General features: G+C 42.2%; 4 protein-coding genes across 5 annotated transcripts; 3 read left to right on the top strand and 1 right to left on the bottom strand.

Moving 5' to 3' along the window:
- Positions 1-1,827: 1,827 nt before the first annotated feature.
- Positions 1,828-4,985, bottom strand: LOC115686023 (uncharacterized). The gene is made up of 3 exons (XM_030611202.2): positions 4,017-4,985; positions 3,508-3,607; positions 1,828-2,209 (listed from the first exon to the last, which is right to left on the bottom strand). Exons 1-3 carry the CDS (start codon positions 4,194-4,196, stop codon positions 1,953-1,955), a joined length of 537 nt encoding a protein of 178 aa, XP_030467062.1. The 5' UTR covers positions 4,197-4,985; the 3' UTR covers positions 1,828-1,952.
- A 1,993-nt stretch (positions 4,986-6,978) lies between these two features.
- LOC115685961 (probable E3 ubiquitin-protein ligase LUL4) lies at positions 6,979-11,147 on the top strand. The gene is made up of 4 exons (XM_030611115.2): positions 6,979-7,857; positions 9,089-9,596; positions 10,613-10,715; positions 10,845-11,147. Exons 1-4 carry the CDS (start codon positions 7,223-7,225, stop codon positions 10,853-10,855), a joined length of 1,257 nt encoding a protein of 418 aa, XP_030466975.2. The 5' UTR covers positions 6,979-7,222; the 3' UTR covers positions 10,856-11,147.
- Positions 11,148-11,781: 634 nt separating this feature from the next.
- On the top strand, positions 11,782-14,519 carry LOC115686021 (heavy metal-associated isoprenylated plant protein 32-like). 2 transcript variants are annotated; one of them, XM_056312245.1, is made up of 5 exons: positions 11,782-12,458; positions 12,578-12,659; positions 12,757-12,937; positions 13,061-13,136; positions 13,236-14,519. In XM_056312245.1, the coding sequence occupies exons 3-5, from the start codon at positions 12,905-12,907 to the stop codon at positions 14,369-14,371; spliced, it is 1,245 nt and encodes a 414-aa protein (XP_056168220.1). In that variant the 5' UTR covers positions 11,782-12,458; positions 12,578-12,659; positions 12,757-12,904; the 3' UTR covers positions 14,372-14,519. The 2 variants fall into 2 exon arrangements, with proteins under 2 accessions (XP_056168220.1, XP_030467059.1); XM_030611199.2 differs by lacking the exons at positions 11,782-12,458; positions 12,578-12,659 and having other exon boundaries at positions 12,728-12,937.
- Positions 14,520-18,212: 3,693 nt separating this feature from the next.
- On the top strand, positions 18,213-20,904 carry LOC115686024 (signal peptidase complex subunit 3B). Its single transcript, XM_030611205.2, has 6 exons — positions 18,213-18,429; positions 19,224-19,271; positions 19,743-19,805; positions 20,120-20,173; positions 20,422-20,508; positions 20,631-20,904. The coding sequence occupies exons 1-6, from the start codon at positions 18,304-18,306 to the stop codon at positions 20,754-20,756; spliced, it is 504 nt and encodes a 167-aa protein (XP_030467065.1). The 5' UTR covers positions 18,213-18,303; the 3' UTR covers positions 20,757-20,904.
- The last annotated feature ends 719 nt before the right edge of the window (positions 20,905-21,623 follow it).

Genomic DNA, 21,623 nt, shown 5'->3' with positions numbered 1-21,623 from the left:
TGACATGAAAAGAATAATGCTTTAACTAATCATGTTCAACAGGCCACACACAAGTCGAGTCAACATTAATCCGTTAACTTAGACGGGTTATACGAATCAATTTCGTGTCTCGCGGATGGACACGAACATGACACGATCAAGTTGTGTCTCGCGGATTGACACAAAATTGATCAAAACACATTCATCTCAACTGAAACCGCTAATTGCATATTATATTCGAATCGTGTTATCTAGTCGTATCAAAGGTTGCCACCCTAAATTACCTCACATCTTCTACCCAGCGGCAAAATTACCAAAAAGTTTTAAATTTAGTGTACGGATGCCAATTCAATTCTAAACTTTTTAATTTGACCAATTTAGCCCTAAACTTTTAAATTTGACCAATTTAATCCTAAACCTTTTGACGATTTGCTAATATAATCCTTACGGGCAATTTTAAGCCAACAATTGCTGATAAGGACACCGGTCATCCGACGTGACGCGAGCAACACTAACTAGATTGCCACGTCGACAATTTCTAGCCAAAATTGATCGAAATGACTACATTGACAGATCCTCAAAAGGTTTAGAATTAAATTGGCCAAATTAAAAAATTTAGGACTGAATTGGCATCCCATACAATAGATTTAAGACTTTTTTGGCAATTATCCCCCAGCTCAGCAATTGACAAAAGACACTCATGGAGACCTTGTTTCACGCCTAAATTAGATGATCTCCCAACCTCACGTCTCCTACTCAGCAATTGACGAAAGACTTGTGCAGGCCTTGTTTCCTTGCGAGCACTCTGGACCATCAATGAACTAGGTGGGTCTGTGCCTCTTGTTGTCCTCTAGCTTTTGAATTAAATTGCATCGAATGCTCGCCTGTAAAGTCACGAAGCTCATGTGCCCATCCAGTTTTGGAACTTCTTTCTATTGCAGGGACTACTTCAAAAGAGTAGATGCAACCTTCATTTTAACACACCCACAATCACTGTTACAGCCTCTCTTTCATGAAGGTATGGTGCCTCTCACCTGCATATGTTCTGATGCTGCTACTGAATTCATCACTTGAGATATCTACATCAGTCATTTAGTTATCTAATTAGAGGAAGAGATATCTATCAGTCCGCTACAAATTAACAAAGTAGAATATCCGCCTCGCTAATTGCTGTCGACCTCATATACTTCCACACCTTTAAGAACTGTCGTGCGAGAATCAAAACACCATGTGATTGTTCTGAATTGGATGCTTGAGGCATTACAATGAAAATGCAACAGCTTCGAACCACTTCGAAGTGCTTATAACATGATCAGTTCGCGCATTACTTCACAAGGAAAACCTTCTAGCTCATCTTGGCAATTGACGAAATGAAGGTCACTCTAATTTTCAGGTTCACCTTTCTACTTAAATGAACTTTTCATTAGGTGCTCTCTGCCAAAGAATTTAACAAAGGCTCTCCTGCATCTAGCCGAAAGCAAGGCTATGAGCCGGAAGGAAAATAAAAAAGCATGTCAAACCAGCCACTGGTCGAGCTAAATAATAGCAATTATGATGTCAACATCAGAGTTGCACTAAAATGGAAACCTAACAGCTAGCATATATGTCACTCTAGAAGGACAGTGGTTGGCAAGTAACCGTTTCGCACAAGCCATAGATTCGAGTTCAGAACAATAACCCAAGAGCACATGCAAGCAAAAAGAAAAGTAAACATGGAGACAAAATATACAGCATTTCAGAACATAAAAGGAATAACTCTGTATTCACTATTCACTATTTGTTGGATTTTGTTGTTCTCTATATGTCTGACCCACCTTACTCTTGCTCAATAAATTTAAAAAGTAAATATGACACAAGGAGGAATGGTATCACACTGTAGAATAATTGACATTATCCACAAAAACCGTTGCATTGCCTCTCTAAAAGATTCAAAAAGAATACTCAGCCAATGCTCAGCAACTCAGAGTAATTTGTCAATCATCCGAAAATCCTAAAAACCTGTTTATAAGCTTAGCAACTGGCGTGGCATCCCCGGTAACATAAGGAAGGAGAGACTCCAAATCCATATCTGCTATAGTTTTATAAAGTGTTTGAGGACGAGCACAATACAAATGCTTCCTCTCGGCTAGTTCCTCTGCTAACTCACTTTGATGATTGTCCATTAAATCTTCATTCACCACCACAATCAAAGGTTTACCAAGTCGAAGTGTCTCGAAAATACTCCCAGACCCTGCAGCACAAGAAACAAATTTCAACTCTCCTGCTTCAACACAATCCCAACCCTCAGGTGCCTTACATAGCAACAACAGCCTTATCCCACCAACAAACTAAAGGGAGGAAGAAACAGACAAGGAGAAAAAAGGGATGAAAACAGAGATAGTTTATGGTCATATGCACACGGATATGTGAAATGAGCACTGACGGTGTAATGAAAATAGAAGAAAATTTGCAATGCACTCCCTGTTTATTTGCCTATCGTTCTTAATTCTTCTACCATTCTTTCTCTCGTCAAGAATCAAGCAATAGCAAAAATAATTGAATTTTTATGCTTATGACAGAGAAAAGGTAACATAAAACAGCACAAGACCCACAACCTGCACACCTTATGATGCCGTACCCTGAGAAGTTTTTTTTTTTTGGTCGAAACCCTGAGAAGTATAAAGTGCTGAAAATCCTGCATCCAACTTAGCAAGGAATCTAGCGCTGTCACTGATCACAGACGATTCCTCCTGTTCTTTTTTCTTTTTCTTTTTTGAGACAGATGCAGCTAAATCATTACATGCCACTGTCCGAATGAGAAAGTAGGTGCCACTTCGTGTCAAGGAGAGAAGCATGGCCTATAAATCCTTTGTCATGAGCTGGACTTGAAACAGCGCGTCTGGGTAAAACACATACATACCGAGAGATGCATTCTTACCAAGGGCAAAAGTAAAGGTGAAAGGTACGAAAGTTGCCGCAGAAGCAACTAAAATATGTTATAAGGACACCCTAGGCAATGGGATGGGAAAAAATCTGTGCCATGAAGACAGAGCTCAGGGCAATTTAAATAAAGCGACCATGTCCAATCAACTGACTACTAAATGCAAGCAAGCCCCTTTGAATGGAAAGCTAAAAACTCTTAAGAAGCACGGTGGGACCTGCAACAGGCCATTGGACTTGTACGTTCAACTAGTCTCTAACAGATATTACTAATCCACAGAAAACTGTATTTTCAAAATTGCTAATCCTTATAAATATGGGTGTCTATTTGATATCAAAATGTTAATAACTGTTATCAAATTGTTAATAACTGCCTACAGTTGGCATAACCTAGAATAGAACAAGTGCTACGCACAGAAATAGTGACACTCTAATAAGATCTCCCTACACTCATTAGTCATTCGGCCTCAAATGTGAGCAACATTAACAATCAGCTGGAAAAATGAAATAAAAGTGGCTTCAGACAGCAGAACATGATTTGAAGCACCCCTACCACAAGGAAAGGATTAAAAAAATGGGGAGAGTCATGATAAGCAAAGGAGATCAAACCTGCATGACTGATCACGAGAGATGCTGATCTTAAATAATCCGCTATGCTCGATGAGAAAGTGAAGTACTCCACGACTAGAGAACCATCTTCTCCATCAGACTGTTTCATCCAATTTCGAATGAATGATGCAAAGTGCACGATGAAAAAACACGCTTCAAAGTTTTATACGACAAGAACTCACGAAAGCACAAAGGATAATATTTGCATAAAAGTACAACCAATAGCCATCAGAAATGAAGCAAATTCACCACAAAATTAGCAAATTATCATTTCATCAGGATCAAATCCCTATTCTTATTATTAGGATTGCTTAAACAAAATCCAAGCTCAAGTCACATACCCCATACCAGAACAAAGACACGGACCTAAAAAATCTTCTCTTGCTAAAAAGAAACCTCGGCAATCAACTAAAAAAAATATGAAAAACCAACTATTCAGTTGCACTGTAACAAAATGCAATCATCAAAATCAGCTATCAAATTTTTCAGAGATACTAAAGGGGATGTACCTTTTTGGGGGTGTAGGTACCGCGACCCATTTGAATAACAAGGTGGGTATAGCCTCGAGCAGACAGTTCTTGCTGAACTTCCCGAGTATCCACTGCCCTCACGAGAGCATCAAAACAAGTAGTGCCAACAGTCACGAAAACGGCCCTTTTGGGCCTTCCACCATCCTCTGCATCTCCCATTTTGCAACCAAAACCGCGATTCTGCTTCACCACGGTGTTGAAAATCCAGCCTCCAATGGTGTCAACCGCGACGCGGATAAAATGCAGCCTCCAGCGAAAGAGCAACGAAGCCTTTCTCCAATGCGCAAGCAAATACCCTGCAAGTCCCAATCATCATATTCCTTCCCTCAAACACTTGCAGCCGCAAAAAAAAAAAAATGCAAGATTGTCAGACCAAGAAAAACTGTCTACAAACTGCCCATCTACCAATCTTTAAGGGAACTGCAATAGCTCTAGCTCAGGGCACAGTTCACATCTCCCTCCGTCTCAAGCGCGATCGATTCGTCGCAACACGTCCTCCGACTTCCCGCCCTACGTCGCCGAGTAACCCACCCGGGATCCCAGACGAATTCATATCGAAAAAGTTCTCTCTTTTCGGCTCAAAAAAACAGAAAACTTCTTATGCCGCAATAGGAATTGAATTAAACCGACCCCGGAGCTTAACAGACGAACCCAATTTAGGATCTTTTTTCCCCCATTTTCGCTCTTGCGAAGATCTATAGATTGGCAACAGAGGAAGCCCACGAGAGGATTTCGCAAAGATAGCTAACCTTTGACCCCCGGCAAAAGGCAGCCGCCAATCGGGGGAGCCGGAGCGAGAAAGAGGGGTTCACTGGTTTCTGCTCAGTGCTGGATTTGCAGAGATGAACCGAGCTCTATCCTCGGCAGCTGCAACGCAAAACCACAACGGGAGGGAGAGCGACGAGCTTCGAGCTGCACCTGCGCGCGAGCGAGCGAGCGAGAGAGAGAGGGGTGAAACTCGCAAGATGGGATCAAGAAGGCTGGCTCGTACAAATACCAAAAAATGCATATTTTATTACGGGATGGAAATTATACGGTTCGAACGAATACATGCCAATAGGTATACGGCCCCAGTGGTAAAGGGATCGGAGGTAAGGATGCTAGTATCACAGGTGCTGAATTTAACTCTCGCGCTCTATAAGAGGCGGAGTAAAAGTCAGAGACCAATTAGGCTGCGTTTGGTTGTCCGGATTTCTAAACAGGATAAGACTGGATAGGATAGGATAAGAAATCCTGGGATTTCTTCATATCCTATCCACTGTTTGGTGGATTACGGATTTAAAGTTGGATATGATAAAAAAAATTTTCTATTCACGGGTCCGGAGGAGTCGGTGAAGGAAAAAAACCCGAGAAATTTTTTTGGTGAAAGCGCACAAGGTGTGGGGATGAAGATGACGGCGAGTGGAGCATAGGGTTTCTAGAAAAATAGATATTAGAAATCCTATCGGGGTTTATCCCATCTCCCCCCTCGGATTTTTTTATTCGGGCTATATCCGGTCTATATCCGACCTTATCTTATCCTGGACCACCACCAAACACAGGATAAGATAAAATATATCATATCCTGGCTTTTATCCGGTCGACCAAACGCGGCCTTAGAGTTAGAGATATGACTGATAAAAAAAATAAAAATAAAGCACATGTCATTATTTTTCTTTAAAATATAATTAAAAAAGGTCGGCGTGCAATACTATTCATGATATGAAGTTTACAGAAGTATCGTGTATATATATAGTTGAATTATGTTACTAATTCGTCTTATCTGATGAGAAACTATGGTAGTGGTATGTTTGTTACTTAAATTAAGAAACAACATAATCAAAATTTGGGCATATACAAATATATGATCAGTTGATATAGGAAGGATATGAAATAGAATTGTAGTATTTTGACCTTAATTATTGTATGACACGTGTTTTACAAAGAGATCATTCCCTTCATTTTACTCTAAGAATGAGTGTTTTTCCATAACCTCAACAAACATGCGGGGGACAGGAATTTTATTGAAAATCACGTATGTCTGTGTTATTTTATGTCGAAATAAGAGTAATTTACTAACAAATGTCAAAGACATTCGACGAGTTGGGCCAAGCTTCTTCTTCTTCTTTTTTCATTTGTTTGTTTTTGTCCAAAAATTTCGATTTTTTCTTTCTTTCCAATAATAATACGATAAGTCCGAAATTTCCCTGCTTCGTACACTTAAATTCTAAACCCATTATTTCGTTCATTTAAGTCATCAAAACTTGCAACTTCGATGTACATTTTCTCGAATCAAAATCAAAAGTTACAAACGAAAGAAATTGACAAATTTTAGAACTTGTTATATAATTATCCTCCTTTCTTTTCATTATAAGACTTTTTTTTGGGTCGAATTCATTATTAGACTTTAGAGCAATGACTCTAGAGGTTTTTTTTTTTATCAATTAATAACTTCGAAATCAATCAATTCACATATAAACAGAAATAATGTTTAGGAAATCAAAAAATCGAGCTCAACTAACCCGATAATATTTAATCAAACATCACTCAACCGTTTTGATAATTTCGGATAAAAATAGGAATACCCATCGATCTAGATAGATGGTAGATGGTATTCTTCTTTAATAATTTGAGGGGAAATTAAACGTGTAATGCGATCCTCGAACCCCTAAACTTTCCGTACATGTTCTTTAATGTCATCATTTCATTAAATATTTTCATATAGTTCGAGAACTAAGCTGAACACATACCAAAAGTTCAGGAATTATATCGAACAAATTAAAATTCTATATACCATATTAAGCTTTGGGTTAAAGATTAGAGATCATACCGAACGAAAGAAAAGTTCAGGGATCACTAGGGGATCATTTGAGTCGTAATACGGTGATTTGAGAATGAATAGTTTTATTTAAAGCGATGGATGCAAGAGGTGTACGGCAAAATACGAGGACGGCCTTGTTGTCCGAATAAGAAAATCCCGCCGGACGAAACTGCGGAAAGGAAATCGACAAAATCGCTCCGGCCCGTCCCGCGGACCGCGTGCACGTGACGCCGTCATCCCTCTTTGACTTCTCCCCTTCGAATTCGACCTCCTCCTCCCCGATCATCGACGTCCCGGCGTCAACCTCCTCCTCCTCCTCTTCTTCTTCTTCAACCACCGATCGACCTTCCTCTCTCTCTCTCTCTCTCTCTATCTCTACCCAGCAATGGGTCTCCTGTGGAGCAAATCCGGCAGGCACCACCAGAGCTCTCAATTGCCGCCGCCGCCGCGGCAGCGGCAGCAGCACCAGCACCAGCAGCCGCCGCCGCCGCGTCCCCTGCCGTCCCCATCGCCGCCGCCGCTGCCGCCGCCGCCGCTTCCTTCTCTGGCCGCACCACCTCCTCCTGCTCTTCCTCCTCCTCCTCCTCCTCCTCGGGCCAACCCCTACAACCCTTACCCCGCGCCTCCGCACCCTCCGCCCTACGCGCCGGCCCCGCGGCCTCCGATCCCGCACCAGTACGGCCCTTACGGTCAGCACCCGCCCCCCTCGAGCTCCCGCGCTTACGCGCCCGCCCCGATCAATTGCTACCCTCACGCGCAGCCCCCCCATCCGCACTACTCGCAGTTCCTCGGTTACTACGGCAACGGCGCCGGCGCCGGCGCGTGGGGCGCCTACGGCCCGGTGCGGCCGGTCGCTGCTGCTGCGGCGCCGCCGCCGCCGCCGTACGTAGACCACAAGACGGCGAAGAAGGTCAAGAACGACGTGAACGTGCACAAGGACACGATAAAGCTGTTGCTCGACGAGCAGAGCTCGGATTCGCACCTGGTTTCGTTCACTTTCGATGCGCTTGTGGATGGCAGGTACGCGATGACTTCTTTTAACCAAATTCCGGGAAGATCGGTATTTATCTTCTCACTAGCGATTCCTTCGGATGGCGTAGCACTCCGATATTCATCATAGATAGAGATCTCCCTTATGTTACTATCTCGATCGTGTCGAATAGTTGTGGAATTACAATCATAACTCACCCGTTGGAGAAATTTGGATATAGCAAGATATTGTGCAACCAACGTGTATGGATCAGGCAGAGTTTTTGTTATGGGATGTCGAAAAAATCAGAGAATTTGTTGTTTTAGCGAAGGTGATTCGGTTTTACATATAGCACTGCAGATGTCAATTGCCGAGCTGATTAGACAGATGTTTTAGTTGATAATCTGTACCACAGCTGCTTACAATATGTATATGAAACTCCATGGTGCTATTACGGGATCGTCGCGTCTATAAAATCTCACTTTCAGATGAAGAGATTGAGAAATGGATGTTGGAGGTTGATGCTCATGTGCCTCTTTCGACATGCATGTTTTGGTTTTTGTTTTTTTATAGTAGAGTTTTTCTGTGAACAGATTGGTCAGAATGTGTTTTCCCTGAGGTTGTTAGTTAGTGACAGGCAATTATGCTCATAATACCTAAGATTCATAGTGATTCTTTTTGGTGAGCGTCAACTTACCAACCTAATTTGGAGAATTCATATGGTAACACATATTTGTGCAGCACTTTTGCAGAATGTACCACAAAAAATCTGTAGTGGAATTCTTCATAGTGCGTCCTATTAGAATTTTGATTCTTGTATTGTGCTTTTGTGTTTTTCTAGTAGTAAATGATTCATTTGCAAGTAATCCAAAATGCATAAATGTTTTTTGTGGTTTTCAAGGAGCATAATTTGAGGAACACTTGGTTAATTTCATTATATTGTTGGTCAGAGCTGACTGTGCCAGTTTTTGTGTTTTTCTAAAAGATCAGGTATCAAATCTTAGAATCTATGGTCCAGTTGTAAACAATTTATCAACTGTTGACATTTGGCAGTGATTTTTTGGATGTCAGATACAATATTGGTATATAACAAATGATTAAGGATTTGAAACTAGTGCTTAATTGCTTAGCATCAGGCTTAGTCTATTTGTTGCATTGTATATTGGGGATTTTTTGGTGGATTGTGCTTATAACGGCAAACTGATGGTAATCCGTATCTTTACCTGAGAATGACTTGTCCATACTTATCTAACTGCTTAGTTTCTCCCCTTTTTTGGGCAGTATTACCATACTTTACTTTGCTAAGGAAGGGGACAACTGCGCCTTTAGTCCTATATATCCTGAGATGTATGCACCAAGAAAAATCCCATTTCAGAAGGGAGTGGCCCACAAGTTCTGTCAACCTTCTGGAAGCGGCATTGACCTTGGTTTCTTTGATGTGGACGAGCTCTCAAAGCCCTCCCAAAATGAGGATGTTTTCCCTCTTGTTATCTGTGCAGAAACAAGTGTACCATCTCCCGTGGATGAGCAGCCCAATCAGCCTTCGCCTGCAACATCTTCCCATGCTCAGATTACTCTAGCAGTCCTAGAGAAAAATGATGAGGGCAATTTTCGAGTGAGAGTCGTCAAGCAAATCTTGTGGGTGGAGGGAGTTCGTTATGAGCTTCGTGAGATATATGGAATTAGCAATTCAGAAGACACTGCCTTTGAGGACACTGATCCAGGGAAAGAATGTGTCATTTGCATGACTGAGCCAAAGGATACAGCTGTTTTGCCTTGCAGACATATGGTGAGAGTTTTAAACTTGAGCATATGTCCAATGAACCCCTTCCCCCTCTTCCATGTTCCCATAAGCAGTGGTGCTAATAATTACAGAATTTTTTTAAATAAAAATAGTTGGACTAGCAATGAACTTAGGTCAAGATGTCATATAAAAGGTTTCCATCTTATGGCATGAGAAAAATGGTATTTGAACTATTGGGTGGATGAATTGTCAGTCTGTAGGTTCCAAAATTGGGGGCTTTTGGTTTCTGCTATTTTCGACCACCAAAACAAGTTTTCCAATAGTGATCCCAACTTTGCAACAGGACTTGCTCGATCCAGCAAGAAGTTTTCTTCACGTTGAACCTCTCTCCTAGGTCCAGTATGTCCCATGGCTGAAAAACAGTTTGCTTCCTTGATTGGTACTTTTTTTCTGTAAAACTTCCTGATTGCTATTGTATGTACCTGATGTCCTCATCTCTGGTTCTTCGAGATTGTTCTTGTTAATCTATATGACTTCTGGCAGCGGTATTTAGTTGGCCATGCCATTTGGTTCTTAAACGTTCTGCCTAGACTTGTGCATGCTTTTTGCCTAGGAAAGAGTCCTTTCCAGAAGCTTTAGTTGCATTTTGTTTGACCGGAATGCTGAGGAATGCAAGTGAACTTTTTATCTTGACAGAATTGTCATTCTTATATTATTAATATTTCAAAATCAAAGAAACAGCTCTGCAAGTGGAAATCAATTGACCTAAATAGAGACGATTGCTGTTCTCTTTCTGTGGGGAGTTCGGCATCCTTGTCGGATGAATCAATTTATTCAGAATCTTAGTCTAGCTTGGAGTGTACAAATGGCCACAGTTAAGCGATGTCTCTTGATAGACACTTGTAGTGAATCCAGGAGTCAACACAAACTCAAATTTTCTCTTGCAGGAATTCAGTCAATCGGCCTTTGTTTGATTTGGCTATTGATGCCGGCAGTCTACTTAATTTCTATTTCCTAGAGTTTGATAGTGGCATTTACCAAGCTTTCCTTTCATTTTGCAGTGTATGTGCAGTGACTGTGCAAAAGAGTTGAGGCTCCAATCCAACAAATGTCCAATATGTCGCCAGCCGATTCAGGAACTCCTTGAAATAAAAGTAGCTAGAGGTACGGATTGAATGACCTTATGGATTATTGTGATTAACTGGCGTGAAATTTACTGACATTGTACTTACCAAAAAAAAAAAAATTTACTGACATTGCATAACAAGAAACTATCTACCTTTTGTCTTCCAGCTCCAGCGTGAGCAAGGTTCTTTTCTTTCCGAAGAAGCCACATGACTTGTCACCGGTGGTGTTCATATAGCTTTCTTGTATCATATTCCAAGCTAGCAAGCAGCTTCCGTTGCTTGTGAAAGCGGGTTGTTCATACATACGATTCTTTCATCCTTTGGGGAATCACATTCCTTTCAGCCTAAAGTTCTCTCCATTTTATAAATAGGGGTGAGAACTTGTACATTTAATCCCTCACGTATCAAAGAGAAGGGAATGACTTATATCTGCTCTTTTACCCTATTCGGTCTTTTAATTTGAGTTTCAGCACTCTCTCTCTCTCTCTCTCTCTCTCTCTCTCTCTCTCTCTCTCTAGTTGTGTATATGGGTGTGTAGTCGTGTTTTACTTTGTCCAGATGTGTGTGTGTGGTCCCTTCAATATGAGCAGATCGTATGTCAGGAGAGGGAATAATCTGCAACACAAGCTTTACATAAAGGAGAAAAGAGGAAGCTTCAAATGTTCAAAAGGTTGGGTCAAAGATTGAGTGTCCTGGAAGAGGAGACAAAAGTGAGGATTTTTGAGCTTTGGAATACAAATTGTATCGTCCCTGATCTTGCTTTACAGATTAAAAGCACTGTCCCATGTACGTTCACTTCACTTTCCTTAGAGACTCACTGTAGCTCTCTTTATCGGGATCTGCAGCAAAATTCAAGGGGTGTCTTGGGGCTGACGCCTGTACACCCCAGCGCAGCGCATCCTGGATATCGAAATTGATTGAACGAAATATGGCGTTTCGTTTTTTCTTCTGGCCAGTTGATGATTTCAAGGCAATCTTCACGTCCATGCAAGGCGGAAACAATAAAAATTGGCGTTCATGTGAGATTTATGCTGAGTTAGTTATATCCTACCGTCGCGTCTAAGTCATTTTGCACGTCGCGTCTAAGTCATTTTGCACGTCGAGAAGCTTCTAGGTCCTCTGGCGACTAGTCGCAGAGCCATGGAATGTCGGGCAATGACGGATTTTGGATGAACGGGAATGAAATGCATGAAGCTTGTGCTACTCTGTTCTTTGGGTGAACGAGTAGGTGAATTTGACATGGTGTCCTGCAATTGAAAGAGGAGTGCCCCGGGGATGACCTAATTATCTCCATACTTGCAGCATTCACTCTACTCCGAGAAATTTTCTTGAGGACTCGAGTTGGCTGTGTATATTCTTCGCCTGATCGATTTCTTTTCAATTTTTTATGATTGCCCTCGCATTTACGAATGCAATGACCCCTTTCTAGGTTAAGTTATAGATTCTAATGAAAACACAGGAAAAGGGAAACGTCCCAAGTTGTAAGAAAATCACTTCCAACTTTTCTCTCCATAAATCCACCGTAAATTCATATTGTATTAACAAGCACGAATGGTGTTAAAAACATGTTCGTTTTCTCTCATTAGGGCTAACAAACGCATGCAAGATATTTGTGTATTCTAACGGGGTCCTAAGGACACAAAAAAGCTCAGTCAAAGGCTGAACTGCCAAGAAGAAAAGAAGAAGAAGAGAAAAAGCAGTTTTCTGACCGAAACATATACGTTGGACTAGGAACACAATTGCTTTGTTTGGGATTAAGCTTATGCCCTCTTTTGTGGTGGTGGTGGTGGGTCTCTCTCTCTCTCTCTCTGTTACCCTCCCGTTTACACATCTTTCACCGACAAAAGCACCTCGTAATATCTCTTGCAATTTTCTCCTTCTTGATTTGAGTCTTTTTAGATGGATCAACGGTAACGTGGAAGCAAGAGCAGACGAAAAACCAGCGTCCCATAGAGCCAAAAGAAAAAGGAAAAAAGCAGAGGTACCAATCGCATTTCACATTCCTCTCTTGAGTTATAAAAACACGTAATTGATGATTCATTGTTCCTGTCTCATGATATTTGCCTCTGCCCAAGCAGCACAGCACAGAGAGAGAGAGAGAGAGAGAGAGAGAGAGAGAGCCAACAAGTCACAGTATTTGGTTACTGCTTGTCAAGTGCCTCTGAAGCTTGAAAGAGCCTCTCTGCTCTCTGTTCCTGATCAGTTTTCCCCTGGTGAAATAATAGAATGATGAAACAGCAGGGCCCGTCAAGGCTTCAGGTAGTGTTTCCTTACTCTTGATCCACTCTTCTTTCATACGGTGAAAACTCACTTACACAAATAAGTTGCTTCGCGAGTGTGTTATGGATTTAATCTCAGCATGACTGCGCTTGGATTTTGCAGACTTGTGTCCTGAGAGTGAACATACACTGTGATGGCTGTAGGAAGAAAGTGAAGAAGCTGGTGCAGAAAATAAATGGTACTTCACCTTCCCTTTGCACTGGTTCTCTGTTTAATCATATTGGGGTAAAAATCATTGTCACTAGTTCTCTATTTCTAATGCAATGTCTTCATATAGGGGTGCAGAATATTTCCATAGACGCGGAGCTGGGGAAGGTGACTGTGATGGGTTATATCGACCCCAGGACAGTCATCAAGAAGCTCATAAAGTCAGGGAAGCATGCAGAGATATGGAGAGCTCAAGAAAAGAGCTTCCATAACCAGAACCAACTCAACCACCAGTTCAAGAACATGCAAATTCAGTTCTCCAACAGCAATGGTGGTGAGAGAGACAAATATTTCCAAAAGGGCGGTGGGAATGGATTTGGGCATATCCAGCCAAAAGGGTCCAAGGATATGATGCAGATGGTTCCCAAAGCTAAGAAATCGGTCACGTTTGATCTCGATGAGGACGACGAAGACTATGTGAGTGATGACAGTCTCTACGATTCCGATGACGATCTTGAGCTCGATCTCGGTTCACGTACACCACGCAAGCCGTCCCCCATGGGGGTTGCTGGTGCTTATGGGCAAACGGGTACTAAGGGAATGAAGAAAGCCAAGAAAGGTGGTATCTTTCGCATACCCATGTTGGGAAAAGGCCAAGGCAAGAAAAATGAGGGCAAATATGGCAAAGGAGGGAAGAATGATAAATGTGGAGGCAAAAATAGCAAAAACAGCTTCAACGGAGGATATCCAAAGCAAAGTGGGCCAAAGAATGGAGCTATCAACAGAAACTATGGCAATGGTGGTGGTGGAGGCAAGAAGATGAATTCTGGTTTTGATATTGATTTCACTAATCCTGGCAAAGGCCGGGGTGGAGCTGGCCGCGGAGGCGGCGGCAGCGGGTACGGCGCTCCGGTGCCGCAGATTGGTAATTACCCAATGGGCCACCAGGGCCAGATGGGGAACTTTCCAGCAGTTGGAGGACTACCTGCACCAATGGCAATGAATGGTGGAGGATATGGGCCAATGGCAGGCCCAGGAAATGCATACAACCAACAACATCCCATGGCCATGATGATGATGATGAACCAGCAAAGCGCCCATGGGAATGAGATGCTGAGGCCCATGCCCATGATGTATGGGAGGCCACATCCCATGATGAACTACCACCAGCAACCCATGCCCATGGTAACAACAGCAAGAGGATATTCTGATCCTTACACACACATGTTCAGTGATGAGAACACTGAGAGTTGCAGCATCATGTAAAGCCAGAGAAGCTGCTCTTTAGGTTTTGCCCACCCAACGACATTTTGCCAAAACATGAAGAGAGAGTTCATGTGTCCTGAGCTATTTGTATTGTAATTAGATTGGCGGCCTTCTTTTAAATTCAATATATGGAAGGTTTAGTATGGTACGTACCATGCCCAAGTTTGCTTTTCTTTTGAACAATTCGCGTTCCTGTTGAAAGCTGGCATCGACATGAAGACTGAGCCTAGCATACTAATGATAAACATAGACATGAATTGGACATTCGTGGTTGTAATTCATGCGTAATAATGGATAATCTAGAGATCTAATTAAGCAAATACTAGGTCAACTTTAAAAGAGACAATGCGTTTGGCACAATTTTGTCCAATCATTGTGGGCCTTCAAAGGCTTTAGGGAAAAAAGTTAAGGTGTTTGGTACAACATTCTCAAAAGCCTTTGAGCTAAAACTAAAGTCTCTTAACCCAATGCAAGTCCTATCCAATTTTGGCATTTAGCATTTTTCAGAATGCTGCTTTCAGAGTTAATGAATTTTCTTCTAACTTTACCATCATGGATATTTTCATATTCTAAGTTTGTCCTCAAAATCACTGTTCATCTTCTCCCTCCCTAAACCAAAAGTTCCAAATCTAGTCGCCGATTCGATGCCTCGCCGACGCCCGCATTTGGCTCGTTGATGAGCGATGGTGGCCGAGGGTCGTGAGGGTTTGGGTTCAAGCATCTAGGTCGACAATTGTGGGTCTAGATCGCCGAGGGTCTAGGTTCGCGAGAGTCTAGGTCGCCGAGGTCATGTGACCCTTGGCATTGCCTCTCCTGTGCTGCCCCAAGTACCTCAAGCGAGGGTCACCGAGGTCGGGCAACCCTCGGCGTCGCCTCGCATCGGCGGCCCAAGGTCGCATGACCTCAGCATCGCCTCATCATAAGGCCTTAAGTCACATGACCCTTGGCGTCGCCTTCGCCTTGACTCTTCGATGTTTCGATTGTTTGGAAGAACACAGCGGAGGCGGAGGAGGCGATGAGGTTCCAGGAGATCGTGAACGAGACCAATCAGATTCACATCAGTGTCGGCGCAAACATCGACGATTTCTTGCCCTTCTTCAGGCGAATCAGCGTGAACTCTTCAGAGAACAGGATGATGGCGTTGCAAGAGAAGAGGGACGAGTTCATGCAGAGTATTGTGGAAGAGCGTAAGAGGATGCAGAGCGACGATCAGGAAGGAGTAGCAAAGGAGAGGACTTTGATTAAGGTGCTCTTTATCACTAAGAGAGACTAATCCTGAGAACTGCATAGATAAATTTTTATCAATAGACCTTAAAGATGTCTGGGAAATGACTTTGCATAGCCCTAAACTCTCCCCAACGCACCTAACATAGCTCCCTTTGATATTCGCTATTAATAAGTAATTACGATGTAGATAAATTTTTATTAAGTTCTTTTCATAAGAATTGTACTTGCATGCCTCCAGATTGGTCATATGGTATGGATTGGAGAGCTTTATAGTTGTGACAAACACTGCTAAACAACAATTGTAGCCTTTTAAATAAGTACCATTTTGGGCCAAGATCGAGTAGGCGGTTTAAAAAGCATCTACTGATTGTGTGCTTATGGTCTTTTTAACTAATGAGGGGAGGTTAGTAAATTGTCAAATCATCAAAAAGTTTCGGACTAAATTAGCACAGTTGAAAGGTTTACACTAAAGTGACCGCCGTACAAAAGATTTAAGAATTTTTTGACAATTTTGCCGAGGAATATTTGTATAGAATAGTTGAAGAGCCATGGGGAAATTGACAGAACAACACCTGAGCTGGATTATTTGACTTGAACTTTGGGGATGCAGTCCATCTTCATGCAACATGCAGACGAGAGTAAAAAGCACATCTCGTATTGCTTGCCTTCGCTTGACGCCCTTGGCACCTTCCCACCCCGCACGTTACTCAGTTCGATCGGGGGATGATGTAATAAATCCGCAGATGGTCAGGGGTGGTAGTCATATGACAATACCGATTCCCAATGTAACCATATATGCAGTTTGGGTCATGGGTTTTAGACATGGCCACGGGCCGGTTTTGGCCCGGAACTGGTCCGGGTCAAATCCGGGACCGGCCGGTTGACCGGGCCCGCGGTTCGGAACTGGAACCAGCCCGTGGCCTACGGGCCCGGTTCCGGTTCCAAAAAAAAAAACTTCAAAATTATTTTTTTTTTCTCCAAATTTGATTACAATGTACATTTTGATTACATTTTATATCGAATAATTCATTATTTCATAATTTGATAATTCATTATTTTTTTATTTCATAATTTATTTTCTTAATTTTTACCGGCCGGTTCAGAACCGGGCCAGAACCGGAACCGGCCCGGAACCGCCGGTTCCGGTTCATACATGGCCACGAACCGGAACCGCCGGTTCCGAACCGTGGCCATGTCTAATGGGTATTAATATCCCTAAAGAGTGCCTGCTAATAGAACCCACAATTTTTTGGATAAGATTGGATTGCACAGGCAAGTTTATATTCAACTCGGGAAGTCCTCATACTGCTCCTGCTCAAACTGCTTATAATATCGTGAAAGAGGAAATAATCGGCATCTGCACCTCGGAACCGCCCGGTTCCGAACCGTGGCCATGTCTAATGGGTATTAATATCCCTAAAGAGTGCCTACTAATAGAACCCACAATTTTTCGGATAAGATTGGATTGCACGGGCAAGTTTATATTCGACTCGGGAAGTCCTCATTCTCCTCCTGTTCAAACTGCTTATAATATCGTGAAAGAGGAAATAATCGGCATCTGCACCTCCCTCAATCAAGAAATATGAGCTTTTGCTATCCGAGTTCTCGTGGGATTTCACATATCCAAGCATGCCAATCCATTTTGAACAAACAGATCTTTTTTCTCCCCGAGAGAAATGTTTCTAAATTCTTCAATGAGAGTTTTTGCTTGAATGTTTATGCCCATAAACGGTCGAGGTCGTAGCGTGCACGGTGCATTTTAACCAGCAAATCATCAATTCTTGTTCGAATCCCAAGCATTTCTTGTTTCTTTTGCACCGGAAGTGTGTCCTGACTTGATCAACGATCGAACAATCCAATGGGAGGAAAAATAAACGTGGCAACTTAAGGTTCAGAGACTCTTGGTCACGATGAATGAGAATTATATTTTGTATTTATGGACGGATGAATACACTAGCGCCGAAAAGAAAGATAATAAAAAGGAAAAAGGAGAGGGAGAGGAAAAAAAATAAAGGAGAAAATAACACAAACAGTTCCTGAACTTTGACTCAATATGTAATGTGATTTATAAACTTTTAATTTGTTCAATGTAGTCCATGAACTTTAATCCGATGTGCAATGTGGTCCCTAAAATTTTGGTACATTTTCATATAATTCAGGGACTAAATTGAACATGTATCAAATATTCATGAACCATATTGAGCAAATTAAAAGTTCAGGGATCAAATTCAACATTATGCTAAATTTTATAGACCACATTAAATAAATTAAAATTTTACGGATCAAATTACACATTTGATCAAAGTTTAGGGACTGTTTGTGTCATTTCCCAAAAAAAGCCTGTTTTACCATTTTCTTTTTCAGAAATCGGGGCTTGCGATTTTGGGCCTGCATTGGGCCCGAGCGAGATTCGGGCCCGAGCCCAAGAGAAAGGCCACGTCAGCATTCGAGCCCCACCCGGTGGGCCCCCACAGCTCACTCGCTCCGTCCAATCAGCGAAGGCCTGCAGCGTCACCAGTCGCGACACGACCACCGCCGCGCCGGTCCCACCAGAAACCGCCACCTCCGACAACCCTCACTCTCTCTCTCTCTCTCTCTCTCTCTCTCTCTCTCTGCGCCATCAAAACACAGTAGAGCGAGAGAAGAGAGAGAAGCGAGAGGATCCGGCGTAGGCGCAGCGGCGAGAAGAGAGAGAGAAGGGAGAGATGCACTCCTTCGGCTACAGGGCGAACGCTCTGCTCACGTTCGCCCTGACCATCCTCGCGCTGGTGTGCGCCATGGTCTCCCTCTCCGACAACCTCAGCTCTCCTTCCGCCTCCGCCGAAATCCAGGTCGGTCGGTCGGTCGGTCGCTCGTCCTCTGTTCGTCTCCTCCGCGCCAGCGTTCTTTTGCTTCCGTCGATTTGCGTTTCCTCGGATCTGAAGCTCGGCCGGTCTTTCGATGTCCGTGCCCGTGGATGTTCGAGTTTGAGAGTCCCTGGGTGGTGTGTGCGCTTAGCGGGACGTCGTGTGTAGTAGCGGCGCTTATCGGGGACTGATGTTCTCTGTGATGTTATTGTCCTCAATTGATTCGGCGAAAAACCTGCAAAATCGTGACCTTTACGTGGAGCGCCTTGACGTGAACGTAGCGTTACAATTTGATAGAGAAATCTAAAGGATCGGCCAGATACCCGTGAGCTTTGATTTTGCTGTGCTTGTTGAATTTCTGGGTACCTTTTCAAGGCTCTTTTTTTTTTTTTTTCCTGAAAGACAAGCTCGTGAAGGTTGATCTTAGCTGTTCGGTTCATAATGACAGTCTAAGGATGAGGAGCTTCCTTTGTAATTCCATGAGTTCATTGCCCTGATGTCATTTCACTTATCGGATTGCTCATAAATTGTTTCTTTGTTGTATTTTGTGTCAAAACTTTTAAACAGCTTAGATTTTTTTTTTTTGGTCATTTGTGCAATTTTTTGTAACGCCAATTGAACTTTTTCGTACTTCCATTAGGTAATTTTGAGATGCCGGTTTCTTCTTTTACTTTTTTCGTGATTGTACTGTTGATATGTAAGATGATGAAATTGGCATATTGGGTTGATTGATGCTTTTGTCCATTTTATTTGATCGATGGATTTTGCAATGCATGCAGATCTTGAATATTAATTGGTTTCAGAGACATCCTGATGGAAATGATGAGGTATGATGCTTTTTTCTTGTGTTCTGCTATCTGCAACAAATATTCGTCCTGCTAAAGCTACCTTGGGTGTGCCACAGTCAGTAGATTTATTAGCATGACCATTCGAATGGTCTAGCAGTTGGGGATTTCTTGAATCGGTTGGTAATCATGCTTTTTTTATTTCTGATGGTATCGGAGTCGAGAATACTGCAAACTTTACACTGGAACGATATATTCTCGACGGACATGCCTTATATGTAGATTAATTCATCTGCCTGTTATATCTGTCATACCTACTCATTTGGTCGATGTTACCCACATTGTTGTCATACCTCATCCATTGCTGGCCATTCACATCTATTGCCTCTTGTATTCACTATGTTTCATGGACTTGCAAGATTGATGTCGTGGTCCACACAAATCTTCTTTTTCTCTGAATGAATTTGAATTATTTTATTGGTTGAACGGACTTTCTTTTTTGGTTGTATGCAGGTCAGCTTGACCTTAAATATAACGGCAGACTTGCAGTCCTTGTTTACATGGAACACCAAGCAGGTTAGAAATAGCACATACCATGTTGTTCTTGACAGTTGTGGCCTTTAGTGGTCGTGTGAATTTAAAGCACCTATGCAAGTACGGAATTACTTCATTTTTCGTTTCTTCAGTAATGGAACTATCTGTGCTATTTTCAGAACAGTCAAGAAAAGAGATTTCACTTAGTCCGTAAAGATAGAGAATTTGAAAGAAAGAATTGTGCTACCACAACCTATTTCTTTATCTGCTTGGAGCCGTTGAGCTATATTCTGCATCATTATTTGATTCCAAAAAGAAGAAAATTTTTATTAAGTAGCTCCTTGAACTGTCTGCAGGTTTTCGTCTTTGTAGCAGCAGAATATGAAACCTCAAAGAATTCATTGAACCAGGTAAACTTAAGAGGACGTTTAGAAGCAAGAGTTTTGTTTATATTTTCTGATCAACGGCATTTTTTCTTCATGAATATGTGAAACCTCTCACATTCACTGATGTTGATGGAGCTAAAATTAGCATAAATTGCCATTTCTTGGCACATAAGTTATGTAAGTTACGATGCTTGTGGCACTGGATCGCATGAGCTTAACCATCGATGACTGTGAATATGCTCTTAATTTTCTGTGGAAACATCTCTGAACAGGTATCTGTGTGGGATGGCATTATCCCTGCCAAAGAGCATGCAAAGTTCTGGATCCAGACATCAAATAAGTACCGTCTAATTGATCAGGTACTCCAGTCTTTCTGATGATAGTTTCTAACAAATTTATCTGAATTGAGTGTTGAATTGGTGGTTCTTTACACGTTCTTTTAAGCCATCCACAGGCCTAACTGTCATTTATCTTCTTATAGGGAGATAATCTTCGTGGCAAAGAATTCAACTTGACATTGCACTGGCATGTGATGCCGAAGACAGGAAAGATGTTTGCAGACAAAATAGTCATGTCGGGGTACCGCTTGCCAGAGGAATATAGATGAGACGAGAGAGACTTGTCTTGTGTTGTTGCTGTACCTCAGGGCATTCATATGGATACAACGTCTTGGACAAAGTTAGAATTAGAAACTAAGAGAGCTGATATCCCGAATTAGAATACACATCTAAAAGAATAGGCAGTCTTCTTTGCCATTTTGCCCTTGCCCTCAGTAGCGTGCGCATGGCTTCTTTGGAACTGTCGAGAACTTGATTACTGGAATTGTATGGGCAATTGTAGGTTTTTAGATCAGTGGAAGCATGTAATGCTCACTCAAGTCAATGCTTATACAACCACGCGAGGGGTAACTTTAGGTTCAACTGGTGTTTGGAAAATATTTGGTAGCTGAAGCATCCTGCAATCGCTTTGTTGGAAGCTGCCTCTATCTAGGCCGTGCAAAGTTTTGTAGCTGTGAGTTACCGACATTTAGTTTACCATGGAATTAGTAACTTCCTCCGGTTGGTAAGCTGTGCAATAACTGTTGGTAAACTATCAGTACAGTTGGTATTTTCGAAACAATCCGTTAAACGTTAGTAATTGGCCCTAATACTAGCTGATTGTTTCATGCGAGAGTAACTTAAAAGTATCGGTAATCTATCAATGTGTTATAGGCCTAGTAATGTTCCAATTTTCTGCTGGAACAGCATAATCTTCCTATTCAAGTTAAGGAAATGAACTTGATCCATCATCATCTGGTTGCAAAAGGAGTCCAAGACAGCATGGGTGAACGTTGGCTGCTTTCCTTTTCGGCTGTGGGTGATGTTCAGATATCAGTAAAATCCTAGTGTCGCTGTCCATCCGTACACTATCCTGCCCTATTTTCAGTTGCAGGTAGGCCACATACCCAATTGTCATGTCGCAGAAAGAACTCTGT

Source organism: Syzygium oleosum, unplaced genomic scaffold (assembly GCF_021117445.2).
Source record: "Syzygium oleosum isolate NSW1041296 unplaced genomic scaffold, Sole_v2.1 Sole_v2.06, whole genome shotgun sequence".
NCBI classification, from domain to species: Eukaryota; Viridiplantae; Streptophyta; class Magnoliopsida; order Myrtales; family Myrtaceae; genus Syzygium; species Syzygium oleosum.
This window is presented reverse-complemented; position numbering and strand designations above follow the sequence as displayed.